Source organism: Adiantum capillus-veneris, chromosome 12, assembly GCF_014529385.1.
Source record: "Adiantum capillus-veneris isolate H3 chromosome 12, ASM1452938v2, whole genome shotgun sequence".
Taxonomy (NCBI): Eukaryota; Viridiplantae; Streptophyta; class Polypodiopsida; order Polypodiales; family Pteridaceae; genus Adiantum; species Adiantum capillus-veneris.
Genome location: NC_140942.1, coordinates 79,899,325 through 79,913,895, shown reverse-complemented (window position 1 = coordinate 79,913,895; position 14,571 = coordinate 79,899,325). Strand labels below are relative to the sequence as shown.

At 46.4% G+C, this 14,571-nt stretch overlaps 1 protein-coding gene across 4 annotated transcripts in view; it reads left to right on the top strand.

Moving 5' to 3' along the window:
- Window positions 1-14,571, top strand: part of LOC147446012 (pleckstrin homology (PH) domain-containing protein) — a 308,711-nt gene that overhangs the window by 131,398 nt on the left and 162,742 nt on the right. For all 4 annotated transcript variants that reach the window (XM_086525329.1, XM_086525328.1, XM_086525327.1 and 1 more), the window contains 5 exons: window positions 76-184; window positions 263-406; window positions 481-798; window positions 1,045-1,680; window positions 2,551-2,748. In XM_086525329.1, the coding sequence (XP_086381455.1) occupies window positions 76-184; window positions 263-406; window positions 481-798; window positions 1,045-1,680; window positions 2,551-2,748 (1,405 nt within the window). The remainder of the gene's footprint in view (window positions 1-75; window positions 185-262; window positions 407-480; window positions 799-1,044; window positions 1,681-2,550; window positions 2,749-14,571) is intronic.

Here is a 14,571-nt window from a genome sequence, read left to right as displayed (position 1 = left end):
ACTATGAGAGAGCTTGAGCTGGATTTTTACATGAGCTGCTGAAGAGCGAGTTGAGATATTCCTCCCATTTTGCAGCTTTTTGGAGCTGGACGTGCTACACATTAAAGTGGTAAACTCAATATATTGGATCGGGGGGGAGCAAGATAATCCTGGAGCTGTCCGTCTGGATACTACAGTTCTTCATGTGAGGCAATACCTAGGTATTTGTTACATTTGTGAAACTAACATTTCTCAGGCTGCTGATGAGTTATCTGATCTGTAGATTGAAGACATTCACCTGTCTATTGGTTTGAATGGGGAGCCTGGCGAGGGAATCATAAAAAAAGCAAATGGGTTATCCCTTAGTGTCACAAGGTCTCTTCGAGACTTATGGCATCAAGTCCCAGGTGTTGATGCTTCTATTACAGTAAGTCTAGACAGTCTTAAGTTTATTCAAGTACCTACACCAATAAACTCTGATCTGTTTCTATGGTGTTTCAGATTGAGGAGCTAAAAGCAGATTTATCAGACAAGGAATATCAAGTAATTACAGAGTGTGCAGTTAGCAACTTGGCAGAGAAGGCCAATATACCACCACCTGTTTGTTTAACAGATTCCGAATCAGATTCAGATGAAGAACAGAAAAAACCAACAGAAGAAGTGACAAAAGATGAGAATAAGGGGAAGGAAGAGAGAGCATCTGATCAAAATGCACATGATGGATCGTGGATTACAATACTTGTTACAGCAGATATTGCCTTGGTTGAACTCAGTTTATACAAGGGGACTGCAAGAGATCAAGCCTTGGCCACTGCTCAAGTAATAATTTGTTGAATGGAGAATGTGTTGTATAATATCTTGGAGCACATACTTGGTGCATGCAAGATTTTCTCATTCCGCTTTCTGCGATTTTTTCTTCTTGAGGAAACCTTGATTTAACCTGCTTAGCATGGCAGCAAGCCTTCTGTTTCTTTTGTGCTTGTGTTTGGTTGCTTAGTTGGCGCCCTTATGATCGAGCAACACTGTAATAAGCTGCACATTAAAAATTAATGTGTTTGTGTGCAGGTTATTGGAGTCTGGGTTGCATATAAAGTCAACTCCATTCAGGAGTCATATATAATGGCGTCATTGAAATCTTTAGTGGTGAAAGATGATCGGGAAGGAACAGAGCCTGCTCTACAACATATGATAGGGAAAGCTGATGAAAATGATTACCACATAGAAGATAGATGTGGTTCCAATAGTTTTAGCTTTGATTCCGAAGATGTATTCTCTCCGTTAACGATGCTTGTGATGGATGCAAAACTCAGTCCCACCATCCAGATGGTTTCTCTGCGCATTCAGCAGCCAAAAGTGCTAGTTGCTGTTGATTTTTTACTTGCTATTGCAGAGTTTTTTGTTCCATCCCTTCACAGTACGACATCCGATTCAGAGGATATTGATCAAGACCCACTTAATTTCCGGGAAGGTCTTTACCTTGACCAACAAGAGTTCATCCAAGAAAGGAATGAAGTAGTGCTTACCCCAAAAAGTCCCTTGGTTGCTGATAACCCTTCAATTGACGAGTATGTCTATAATGGAAAAGACAATATTTTACGCTTGGAGATTGAAGAAGAATCTCATTCGGACCATTTGGTTGGGGAGCCACTCATTTTTATAGGTGGTGGAAAGCGGTTGAGGTTTAAAAACGTTGTGATTCAAGTAAGCGTGCATTTGGTGTTGGTGAGGAAGAGGTTAATGTGGTGTGTAAATCCTAAAATAATTTAGGGTCTGGTTGCTTTTGGAGCTCATGAGTCTCATGAGTTACTTTAGCTGTTCTTTGTGCACACACATGTTTAATTTTTGGTTACCTCTACATGGCTTCCAATTATAATAATCTATACCTAGCTGAGGACAGGAGAGACTATCAAAGCTTTAAAGATGTCATTCTGCATCACAAATCACTGGCTTACATGGGCGTGCTCAAGGATGTAGGAAAATAGGCACTTTTTAGCTCGGACCAGAGAGGCCAGTTCATAGGAAGACTTTTACATCTTAAGGCTCATTCGGACCATTTGGTTGGGGAGCCACTCATTTTAATAGGTGGTGGAAAGCAGTCGAGGTTTAAAAACGTTGTGATTCAAGTAAGCGTGCATTTGGTGTCGGTGAGGAAGAGGTTAATGTGGTGTGTAGCTCCTAAAATAATTTAGGGTCTGGTTGCTTTTGGAGCTCATGAGTCTCATGAGTTACTTTGGCTGTTCTTTGTGCTCACACATGTTTAATTTTTGGTTACCTCTACATGGCTTGCAATTATAATAATTTATACCTAGCTGAGGACAGGAGAGACTATCAAAGCTATAAAGATGTCATTCTGCATCACAAATCACTGGCTTACATGGGCGTGCTCAAGGATGTAGGAAAATAGGCACTTTTTAGCTCTGACCAGAGAGGCCAGTTCATAGGAAGACACTTACATCTTAAGGGATATTCAGTACATCTGTTACATCATTTTTTAAACGTTTTTTTCTAACTGGGGGGTTTAACGACCTATATAAACTGTGAAGGTTGATGTTTTCTAGTTTTTGGTTGCAGAATGCGGACCTTCTAGACATCTGCGTGTTTTTGGGACCTAACAGCAGTTACAGTGTCTCTGAGTCTGATAGAGTATACTTACAGTCAATTCCTGTTAAGCAGTCAAACAACGGTCCTGCTTCAAATAGAAAAGGACGTAGTGAAGATTCCTCTAAGGCTATTGCAGAAGCAGAGAAAGAGATGGTCTTTGATTTACAGGTACATCTGCCTCAACCTTCCTACTCATCATGTTTTATTAAAAATTCTCCTTTTAATAGCATGGGACGCGTCCTGGATAGCTGGGACGGGGAACAGGGGACGGGGCTTAGAGAGAAATCTTGTTTACACAAAAGGGATTTGAAACAAGGGGATGGTGCTGGGACGAGGGGAACGGGAGGACTGGGGGGACAAGAAGCCCAAAAATGGGCGTATGTCTCCTATAAAGGAGGGTCCACTTGTGAGTATGTGTATTTTTGTGAAGCAAAATTTCCTTAGGGCTGAAATGATCTCCAATTGACCACAGCGGTCACTATTATTTGGTGTTTGCTATTTTCTCTTGCCTGTCATGGTTGGTTCACTGGCTAAATGGTTACAAGGAAAGAAGTTATGAACCTGAGTATCCACATTTTTTTGAATGAAATTTGTTTCAAGAATTTCTTGGAAGATATGCTGCTACTGTGTACTTTCTCTTTCAGCTTTCATATCTGAGATAGCTGTGAGTTCTAGAGCAGGTTACTCGACAATGAAACTGACCATGACACAGATGGGTTGATGAATTCTGACGTCCGTTGGGAGATTTGATTGAGGCAGCTCAGGGGAATCTTTCTCTACCAAGGGAGGCTATGTGTTTACTACCTACTTTATCCTCCACCCACTGATCTCCTTAGGATGGGCATATATACCTCAGAGAGTATACGTCTTGTGCATGTATAGTTTATGTTGATAAGATGCATTGGGTAGGCATAAGAGTCTGAATCGGCGGTTTTGCTATGATTCTTAATATGTGCTCATTGGAATTTTCAATTTGGTTTGAGAATCCACAGTTAGTCAAATGGGAATATTCTGGATGTCTCATCAGACTGTTGACGAGCATCTTAGACAGAATATATCTCAGACCACCCTACAGTAGATCTTTCTTGTGCCTCATCATAGGGATGGCTAGAGCACCCACTTGGATTGGCTATCCCTAATGCGTCAAAGAATGGGTAACTAGGGCAAAGCCAGATGGACTATCTGCACCATCGAGATTGTGTATTTCTGATGCGTCACAAGATGGGCGACTATTGCATCACAAACGAAATATTCCACAAGTGGAAAAGATCATTTCTTGGTTCTCAATCTTTCAGATCTTCCAACATATTCCTTTTTATCAAGTCTAAGAGGTGAAAGTTTCTCCATATACTAAGTACAGTGAGAGGAATCTTCTCCAGTGGAGCTACATAAAGGTACAATAACATACTCCTATGAGCCTTATCAGGCTTTGGAGAAGTGGGTGGTATAGCTGCTGTCGTTTAGTTGAGGAAGAAGAAGCCTTTTGTCACGAGGACGTGGCAACTGCTAACCTTAGTTGTTGGTTTCTTTCCAATGATTTTTGTTTAATTTTTGAGACCCTCTTTTTGAAGTTGCAAATGGTCGGACATTGTATGGCCAATGTGAACGGTAGTTTCACCCGCAGACGGAAAGTTGGTCAGCACTGGAACTCGTAAAGTAAAAGGATGTCTAGGCTCAGTTCAAGATCATGTATGTACCCCCGTCGCACTTAGCAAGTTGGTGGATACTAGAGAGTGAACTCAATAAAGGCATAAAGTCATCAGCAGAAAGTATCCGACAGTTGGGCCACATTGCACTTTTGGATGCGGTCCGAATGAGGATAGATGGTCAAATGGCCAGTGGGAGCCCAACAGAAACATCTCCTAAAAATTAGGGAACTGCTATTTTGGGCCGTGAAATGTGTTCGCGTCATTACCTTCGGTATGACCAGGGGAACATTTTATTACTCTGCTCCAAAGTCAATTGATGCACCAGTTGAGAGATTTTTAAGCAGGAAGCCCAATGCGAGGAAATTGCATGTATGAGTGCCAAGTGGCACTTTTTGGTCAATTTACGAAGTCTGGGAGAAGAGAACTCGTAACTGACTTTCTGGAGCACTTTTGGAGGCTGATAACTCTGATTTTCAGCCATTTCTCTCCATTTTTGAGCTTCCCATGACTTTACCTAGGACATAGGAGCTCATTTTCAGCATTGGAGTGCATCAGATGCGTGTAAAAAGATGCGTGTTTTACAGGGCTGTTTTGCTGCGTTTTCAGTGATACGCAGGTTTTGGTAGCCATGAAAATCTTCCCCTTTTTGCATCTATTTGTTCACAGATGCATTACAGGTCAAGGCAGAAGAGGGGGCGCTCGATTTATGCTAGGAAGATGCTTCATTGAACCTGTCACTCACAAGTTAAGAGCTATGGAGTGCTTTCTTTCCCTCATGTACAATGTGGTGCTAGGAGTGATGCCCTGCACGCTACACACTGCTCTCTCTCCCCCCTATGTGCAGTTATGTGATGCCCCACAAGAGGGCTCTTCATTTGACTGATGTACAGTTGTGTGGTTTCATGCTTTTGTGCTGAGGCAAGAGCCTCCTTGAGCAGGAACAGGGGTAGCTAAGTGCTACTCCAAAGCAAGCATCGGTGAGGGTCATAACATCACCGTACAGGTGCGTTTTCAGCGCTGTGTATGCGCTGTAAATTGACTGTTTTTAAGCCATACGGACGCCAGAACCATTGGGAATAGTACCCCACTGGCAGAGGACAATTAGGGGACTGTTTGGGGCTGAAACAGGGCAAAAACCAGTGAATACAGCGTGCTGAATTTACTGTTTTTGGGCAAGAATCAAAGGGTTTATGCCAGTGGAAGTGAGTTCCAGCAGGGGAATTGGTTTCGCGCAAGTTTTGGGGTTGTTATGTTGCCGAAATTTGGCCAAATCAGGTAGTATCTAGAGGGATACATGTAAAGGATTCCCAGGACTCTACTTTGTAATTTACCCTCTCAAAGAATAAAGAAATACCGAAAGGGGCGCCAATTTTGGGGCCTACAGGTTGTCGGTGTCTGCTCGGAGCATTCTAGCTCCCGAGCCGTGTGTGTTCTTAGGTGTTAATCCTTGTTACTGGTTACCTTTGCAAAGTACTCTGGGTATGTCTAAAGTAAAGAATTTCGGGTGAAAGCCAACGCCTACCGCCCTACGGGCCGGTTTCACCTTTCGAGGTGGATCTTGTGGAATAGGATCCTATGTTCATACACCTGTAAAACTAGGGGAGCCTCTGTCAGCCTCCATAGCCTCTTCCTAGCTCTCTGCCTCAGACCTAGTACTACCTATAGATACTTGTGTTTTCCTCTCCTAGATATCTATCTATCGTCTTTGCCTTGGATGCCGCACTCTACATGAGCATCCATCTGATATATGTCCGACTTTGCCACAAACATTTCAGTGTCCTGGAAGCCAGCATTAAAGAACACTCTCTCTTGAATGTCACCTCCATGCTGTAATCAACTCTGGCGATGAATCGGACGGAAACACATAGACGGTTACGATGTAACTCTGCAGAACACTTTATCACTTTAAACAACTGAACTGAAGGAGACAGTGAAAGGAGAGAAATGAAATGAAATGAAATGTTATATTAACGTCTTCAAAAGGCCAAAGTGATCTATGAGAGCAGAAAGTTACAATGCGGTGTATCTGATACAAAGTCAGATTAACAAAATAAATTAATCTAGGATAACAAAATATAAATACTGCGGAATCCTAAACTAAGCTGATAGGTGTGAAAGGTGAAAGGCGTGAAATGTGTGAACTAAGCAGTACAATGTGTAGACAATATGGGAGGGAAGTAGAGATCCATCTTCATCTGCACTCTGGACGACGTATGGCTCGAATCCTTTGCTGTAGCCTCCTTCGAAACTGTGGAGCTCCTCTTCTCCATCGGGGTCGTCTAGATCTCCCTAGCTCCAATGCTCGGTCTATGAGAATGCAGTAGTGCGGGCAGACCTCTCCACTGTTGGTTGCTCCTTAGTCTGTTCTTCTGGATGTACAATATCTAGTGTAAAGAAATCTGTGATCTGTCTCTGGGGTTGTTTCTCTTCAACTCTCCTCAGTAAAGTTTCTCTATGCCTGTGTAACTCAAGTAGATATAGCCCAAGACATCTCTGATCCTCATAACTCATGACCCTAGATAGAGGCCCAAAGCCTTCTCTGAATAGACAATGAAAACGGCCTCGTATCTCATAGTACACTGTGCAATGACATATGTAATGTACCTCTGTCTCTAGCTCTAGATGGCATAAGCGGCATATCCTGCTATCTGTTGGCGTCCCTTTGAATTTGCCAATCTCAATCTTGAGCTGATGTGAGGACGTGCGTATCTCGCCAATGGCACAACGCAAACCATGAGAAAGATGCGTGTCCATATAGTTAGGTCGAATCACAAACCCATCCCCCGTGAGGTGGAGAAGATGCTCTTATATAGAAAGCCATCTTTGTGCCCAACTCCTGTATCGGCTCTATCCATGTCCTCCTCGTGTCCAGCTCAGATTCTGACGAATGAGTCTATTAATCTCTACCCGCGTCAGAGACCTCAAGGGTGCTTGTAGAGAGTATTGAAAAGGAGGCAACCTGTCCATGGTGAAACCATGTGTCTGAAACCATGATGCCATCTGTGCATACCAGCATGATGTATCCCCGTTAAGAGCTAATTGTCTGGAGGACTCTAGAGCCATCCTGGCATATCTGTCTCTAGTATTGTGCAAAAAGGAGACTGATCTGGTAAGCGCCTCAATCCCCATAGGGGAGGCAGCTAATTCCGCTCGAATGATATGATGCGGTACAAAAGCCTTGGCTCTAATCAGCCGAGAGATCATAGATACGAGGGGCTTCTCCATACACCTCCAACCATCTTGGCCTACCGAAGGTTCCCAAACCCGCACCCCATATAACATAGTAGAGGCAACCAAAGTATCAAAGAGCCATAACTTTGTCCTAGGTTCGTGGAACTGAACCTACGAACACATCCTCTCCATTCCTCCCAGAGCCGCACCAGCTCTAGTTACTCTCTGCTGCTCTTCTCAAAGATAATCTCGGCCCAACAAAGACTAACCCTAGGTAAGTGTATGCATCTGTATACTCCATAGTCTCCTGACCATATTTGAAAGTAGGTACTGATCTCCTGACCCATTGCGGTGTGGTGTTAAACACCATAACTTGGGTTTTACCTAGGTTTACACACAATCCACTATCCTCTGCAAAACTGCGTAGTGCATCCAAATGTCATTGCATACCTTCTGGTGAGTCAGATATCAGCACAATATCATCAACATATAGCAACAATGGGATCCACGTCCCCGCCAGTTGGGCACCCTTGTCACCCTCTCTGTCAATGTAATCAGACACCTCATCAACATACATACCAAATAAAGTAGGAGACAGTGGACAGCCCTGTTTAACTCCAATAGTAGAGTGAAATAAATCAGATACCCTTTCGGAGTGCGTACAAGTCCCATCACTGATCTGTACAAAGCCATAATCCCACAAATCACCTCTATGGGCACCGCCATCTCCTTTAGTCTGCGCATCAATCGAGCTCTTGGTACCATGTCAAATGCTTTGCGAAAATTCACAAAGCTACAATAGATCCATCTCCCATATGCTCTGCCCTCCTCAATGATGGCCCTGAGTGTCAGAATATGATCAGGAGTGGAGAGACCCCTCCTGAAGCCGGCCCGACCCTTTGCTCGTACACCCTCACCCTCTGCCCAATTACTCAAGTGTTGCTCCAGAATAGATACATACAACCGTGCCAATGTGTGTCCAACCAGAATAGTGTCACCAGCCTTAGAGATGGGCACAATATTAGACAACCTCCAAGTCTCAGGTAATCCCTCACACATGGCATGATTGAACAACACTGCGAGAACCTCCATCAGCATATCCCTGGCATGTATAAAGTGCTCCGCTACTAGACCGTCATGATCATATGCCTTCTCGGTCCTCATCCTGTTGATGGCCCTTTGTACCATCTCAGATGTAAAGAAAGTGCTCGTAGCTGGGCAAGGCTTAATAGGGTCCGGAAGGGGTTCCTGTCCAGGGACTGTATATTGTGATCTCGCATATTGGCCCCACACATCAGGTGAAGTAATCACTGGGGGAGGGGAGTTTTCATGGAAAAGTGGCCATGCCTCTCCTGAGTCCCTACTTACGAACATCTGATATAAGTCTTGCTCCATCTGAGCTAGGTAAGCTCGCTTCTTCCGTGGCACAAGGCTTCGGAAAGCAATCCGAGACTGTCTGTAAGTGATGACTCCTAAAAAGAAGATCCCTTTGAAGCTCGGCTCTCCTCTCTCTGCACTCCTGATCATATACCAACTATCTTGGGGCATGCTCCCAGAATGTCGTCTCTTGCATAGTTACCCGGAACGGGAACGGGAACGGGAACGGGAGGGTCAGGAACACGACGGGAACGGGGAGGAGGAGGGGGGGCCGGAACGGGACCAGGTCCGGAATGGTCCACTAAAGTAAGGCTTGAATCACGTCCATTCAGCTTAGTCCCAAATAAACTCCTAACCAACCCCAAAACTGCCCCCAAATCTACCCCCTAACCTGCTCTCAAACTGCACCACATATGTTCCCCAAACAGCCCCAAATCTGGCCCCAAAAGCCCACTTTTTTTCCCCCAAATGTCTACTTTGTCTGTTCCGCCCCGCGTTTCGCCGTTCGGCCTCATGTTCCCCCCCATTCTGGAACACCTTTCCGGTTACACCCCGTTCCGGAATTGCGTTCCGCTCCCATCTCCGTTTCGGGAACGGGACTCGTGCGGAACACCGTTTTGGAACGTTTGGGCTATGTTCCCCCCGTACCCTGTTACACTCGTCTCTTGCCTGGCTCAGTGTGTGGGTATGCCACTGATGCAGCCCCATGCAGTGTATGAATCAGTAGAGTGGTGCACTCCTCTACTGAGAGGCCTGTAGCGTTTGTGCCAGCTGTGCCTTCCGATAGACGGTCCCAGATTTCCTCTGTATAAAGGAAATCAGTCTATGGTGTAAATGTATAGCGGGTGTGTGACCTGCCTCCTGATGTCATAATAGGCTCTGTAGGGTCACCAGCCTTGAAGATGGGCACAATATTAGACAACCTCCAAGTCTGAGGTAATCCCTCACACATGGCATGATTGAACAACACTACAAGAACCTCCATCAGCATATCCCTGGCATGTATAAAGTGCTCCGCTACTAGACCGTCGTGATCATATGCCTTCCCGGTCCTCATCCTGTTGATGGCCCTTTGTACCATCTCAGATGTAAAGAAAGTGCTCGTAACTGGGCAAGGCTTGATAGGGTCTGGAAGGGGGTTCCTGTCCAGGGACCGTATATTGTGATGTCGCATATTGGCCCCACACATGAGGTGAAGTAATCATTGGGGCAGGGGAGTTTTCATGGAAAAGTGGCCATGCCTCTCTTGAGTCCCTACTTAAGAACATCTAATATAAGTCTTGCTCCATCTGAGCTAGGTAAGCTCGCTTCTTCCGTGGCACAAGGCTTCGGAAAGCAATCCGAGACTGTCTGTAAGTGATGACTCCTAAAAGAAGATCCCTCTGAAGCTGGGCTCTCATCTCTTTGAACTCTTGATGATACCAACTATCTTGGGGCATGTTCCCAGAATGTCGTCTCTTGCATAGTTACCCGGAACGGGAGCGGGAGGGTCAGGAACGCGACGGGAACGGGGAGGAGGAGGGGGGGCCGGAACGGTCCACTAAAGTAAGGCTTGAATTACCTCCATTCAGCCTAGTCTCAAATAAACTCCTAAAAATTCCCAAAACTGCCCCCAAATCTGCTCTCAAATTGCACCAAATATGTTCCACAAACAGCCCCAAATCTGCCCCCAAAAGCCCACTTTTTTGCCCCTAAATGTCTAGTTTGTCTTTTCTGCCCCGCGTTTCGCCGTTCCGCCTCATGTTCCGCCTCGTTCCCCCCATTCCGGAACACCGTTCTGGTTACACCCCGTTCCTGAACTGCGTTCCGTTTCCATCTCCGTTTCGGGAACCGGACTCCTGCGGAACGCCGTTTCGGAACGTTTGGTCTGTGTTCCCCCCGTACCCTGTTACACTCGTCTCTTGCCCGACTGAGTGTGTGGGTATGCCACTGATGCAGCCCTATGCAGTGTATCAATCAATAGAGTGGTGCACTCCTCTACTTAGAGCCTGTAGCGTTTGTGCCAGCTGTGCCTTCCAATAGACGGTCCCGGATTTCCTCTGTATAAAGGAAATCAGTCTCTGGCGTAAATGTATAGAGGGTGTGTGACCTGCCTCGTGATGTCATAATAGGCTCTATAGGGTCACCAACCTTGAGGATGGGCACAATATTAGACAACCTCCAAGTCTCAGGTAATCCCTCACACATAGCATGATTGAACAACACTGCGAGAACCTCCATCAGCCTATCCTTGGCATGTATAAAGTGCTCCGCTACTAGACCGTCATGATCATATGCCTTCTCGGTCCTCATCTTGTTGATGGCCCTTTGTACCATCTCAGATGTAAAGAAAGTGCTCGTAGCTGGGCAAGGCTTGATAGGGTCTGGAAGGGGTTCCTGTCCAGGGACCGTATATTGTGATCTCGCATATTGGCCCCACACATCAGGTGAAGTAATCACTGGGGTAGGGTAGTTTTCATGGAAAAGTGGCCATGCCTCTTTTGAGTCCATACTTAAGAACATATGATATAAGTCTTGCTCCATCTGAGCTAGGTAAGCTCGCTTCTTCCGTCACACAAGGCTTCCGAAAGCAATCCGAGACTGTCTGTAAGTGATGACTCCTAAAAGAAGATCCCTCTGAAGCTGGGCTCTCATCTCTCTGCACTATCTTGGGGCATGCTCCCAGAATGTCGTCTCTTGCATAGTTACCCGGAAGGAACGGGAACGGGAGGGTCAGGAACGCGACGAGAACGGGGAGGAGGAGGGGGGGCCGGAACGGGACCGGGGCCGGAACGGTCCACTAAAGTAAGGCTTGAATTACCTCCATTCAGCTTAGTCCCAAATAAACTCCTAAACAACCCCAAAACTGCCCCCAAATCTGCCCCCTAACCTGCTCTCAAACAGCCCCAAAAGCCCACTTTTTTGCCCCCAAATGTCTACTTTGTCCGTTCTGCCCTGCGTTTCGCCATTCTGCCTCGTTCCCCCCATTCCGGAACACCGTTCGAGTTACACCCCGTTCCGGAACTGCGTTCCGTTTCCATCTCCGTTTCGAGAACGAGACTCGTGCGGAATGCCATTCCGGAACGTTTGGGCTGTGTTCCCCCCGTACCCTGTTACACTTGTCTCTTGCCTGAGTGTGTGGGTATGCCACTGATGCAGCCCCATGCTGTGTATCAATTAGTAGAGTGGTGCACTCCTCCACTCAGAGGCCTGTAGCGTTTGTGCCAGCTGTGCCTTCCAATAGACAGTCCCAGATTTCCTCTGTATAAAGGAAATCTGTCTCTGGTGTAAATGTATAGCGGGTGTGTGACCTGCCTCGTGATGGCACTGAAATTTTACGGACGATGTCAAGAGAGCAGGATCTACTGCTATGACCACTGGCCTGGCTCCCACTCTGAAATCCTAAATGCAGGGGACAAAGCTCGGTCGTGTCATAACATAATCCACTGTATTGGCCCCATGTCTGTGTGGAAAGCATGTGAATCCGGATGCTCCAGGAAATTGCTGTAAGCCATTAAGTATGGCCAATCCATGTGTAGTCGTCATTTCCATGAGGTATCTCCCATACATCGTCTGCTCTCTGTCAACTGAGCATCTGTCAAGTCCCAACTCACCCACATCCAGCTCTCTAAGCATCTCATCTGAAGTGTGGTAGAAGACTGTCTGCGAGTTGCCCCTTCGGGCATTGAAGTCTCCTAGGAGAATGATATCAGCATCCCTAGAAAACTCCCATATGTCATCATCTAGTATAGAGAAAGGCGACTGCCCTCTGGATGCAGCATACACTGATGAACTGGGAAGAAAGTAACATATGGCAATATATAGGAATCGATGTGTGTCAGCTCTCAGTCTCACCCACATATATCTAGCATGATCATCTCTTCGTACAATATGCGGTAATGGTTGTAGTTCCTCTCTGAATAGCACTGCTACTCCTCCTGAACCTCTACTCCCATGCTCAGATCTCGCGTTTGTCCTGTGAGTTGTCTCCCATCTATATCCCACCACATGTGGCATCACATATACAGGGGCCTTATGAGTCTTTGAGAAGAATACAATATCCTTGTCTTTGAAACTGTCCTCAAATGCACCCACGTCCAACCTCATAGACCCATTACAATTCCAGGTAGCCACCTTCAGTGTGGTCCCATAGGTCTCGCACCGTCATGCAGTGCGCCGCTCTAAAATCACCACCCGTCCCATCTCTGTAGAAGGCTATCTTTTCCTTCTCCCTTGTTGCTGTAATCTCTGGCATTACCTCTCATATGTGCGAGCTGTGAGAGAGTCAGGTCATCACCGAGGAAAATACCTGTCTTTTTAAGAGTAGGCCTCTTCCTCTAGAATTCCTTCTTCTCCTCCAACGAGGGGAAGCGTAATATGAGAGCTCTCCCCTTTGAAGACTCTCCCGTGCCATCACTTTTCTTACCTACCCCCCATGCCTTTGTGTGCAAAGGCTTCTCCATCCCCATCATGGATGTAAGGCTTGTGACCTCTTTCTCCACATTGTTTATGTCCTTGAGACCGGTCACTCTCACATGCAGTGCTCGCATCCGCCTTCTTTGTTCCTCTTCGAGGGTCATGTTGATAAGTGTCGGTGTACAAGGAGTTTCTTGACCTTTCCCTTTCTTGGTGACCCTATCCATTTTCCGGCCTTGTCCACCTTTTTCTATGTTCTTGTTATCATCTCCGTCCATGAATATCTCTTTGCGACACTCACTTTCTCTTCCTCTGTAATCATCCTTACCTGCTCCTTGATTTCCTTGATTTCATCTATTACCGAGGGCTGAAATTCCCCTTCCTCTAGTCTACTGCTTACTCTATTAGCAAGCTCCTGTTTAAGGGCCGAGACTTCTTTTTTGAGTGTCCATATCTCGGCGTATGGGTTTTCCTGTTTGAGGTCTGAGACTTCTTCTTTGAGTGTCTGTATTTTAAGGCTCTCTTTCTCCTTCTTCCATTGTGTGCCTTCATTAAAGACTATCTGAAGGAGGTTGGCCTTCTCTTTCCACCATTGTTCCATCTCTGTTTTCCACTCCTTTATTTCCCTCTCCATCTGCGCCATCCGCTTGTTCGTGAGCATGAAGGTTGCCTTTGCTCGCGACTTGCAAACAGGTGAGACATTGACAGCTTCCGTGTCTTGTGCAGGGTCGTGTGTAGGGGAGATTGCTTCCATGTTTTGTCGTTCAAGAGATGTATCGGGCTCACTTACCATTTCGAGCACAGAATTTCCCACTGAATCCTACGCGTATGATGCCGCGTATGATGTATGCGTATGATGTCCCTTTGTGTTATGCTGTTGTCACCTGCACCTGTCAATAGAATCAAAAGCACACGACCCCCACTGTGGGTAGACTTGCGGCCTACACAATCAAGAATGCACGCGGCCCCCTGGCTAGGTCAGCTCGCGGCGAACTGCTTCCAATTTGCCAGCCCCGCTGGAGGTCACTGTGTATACCTGACCTGCTGCCCGCACCGTATTTGCAAAGAGGCCCTGCGTCAAGGCCCAACACGAGCGCCAATGATAATAGAGAAATAGCGTCTGGGTCTCTCTATCCTGCTGTAGACAAGAGGGCCCATGGCCCCCTGGTAGGGTAGCTGCAGGCGGCACCACTCTCGGCTGAGTGTGCGATGAACTGCCCCTTTGGGCGACCTGTCTCTGCTGTAGCAGTATATCGCACGTCACCTTGCTGAGGGATAGCTCGTGGCGTGCGTAGCTCGCAGCTTTGCTTGGATGAACAGCCCGCTCGCGCGACTTGTAATACCCAGCGCGCGCACCCACAACGCTGAGGCTGTTGTGTATAGTGGAGCTGGATGCGCA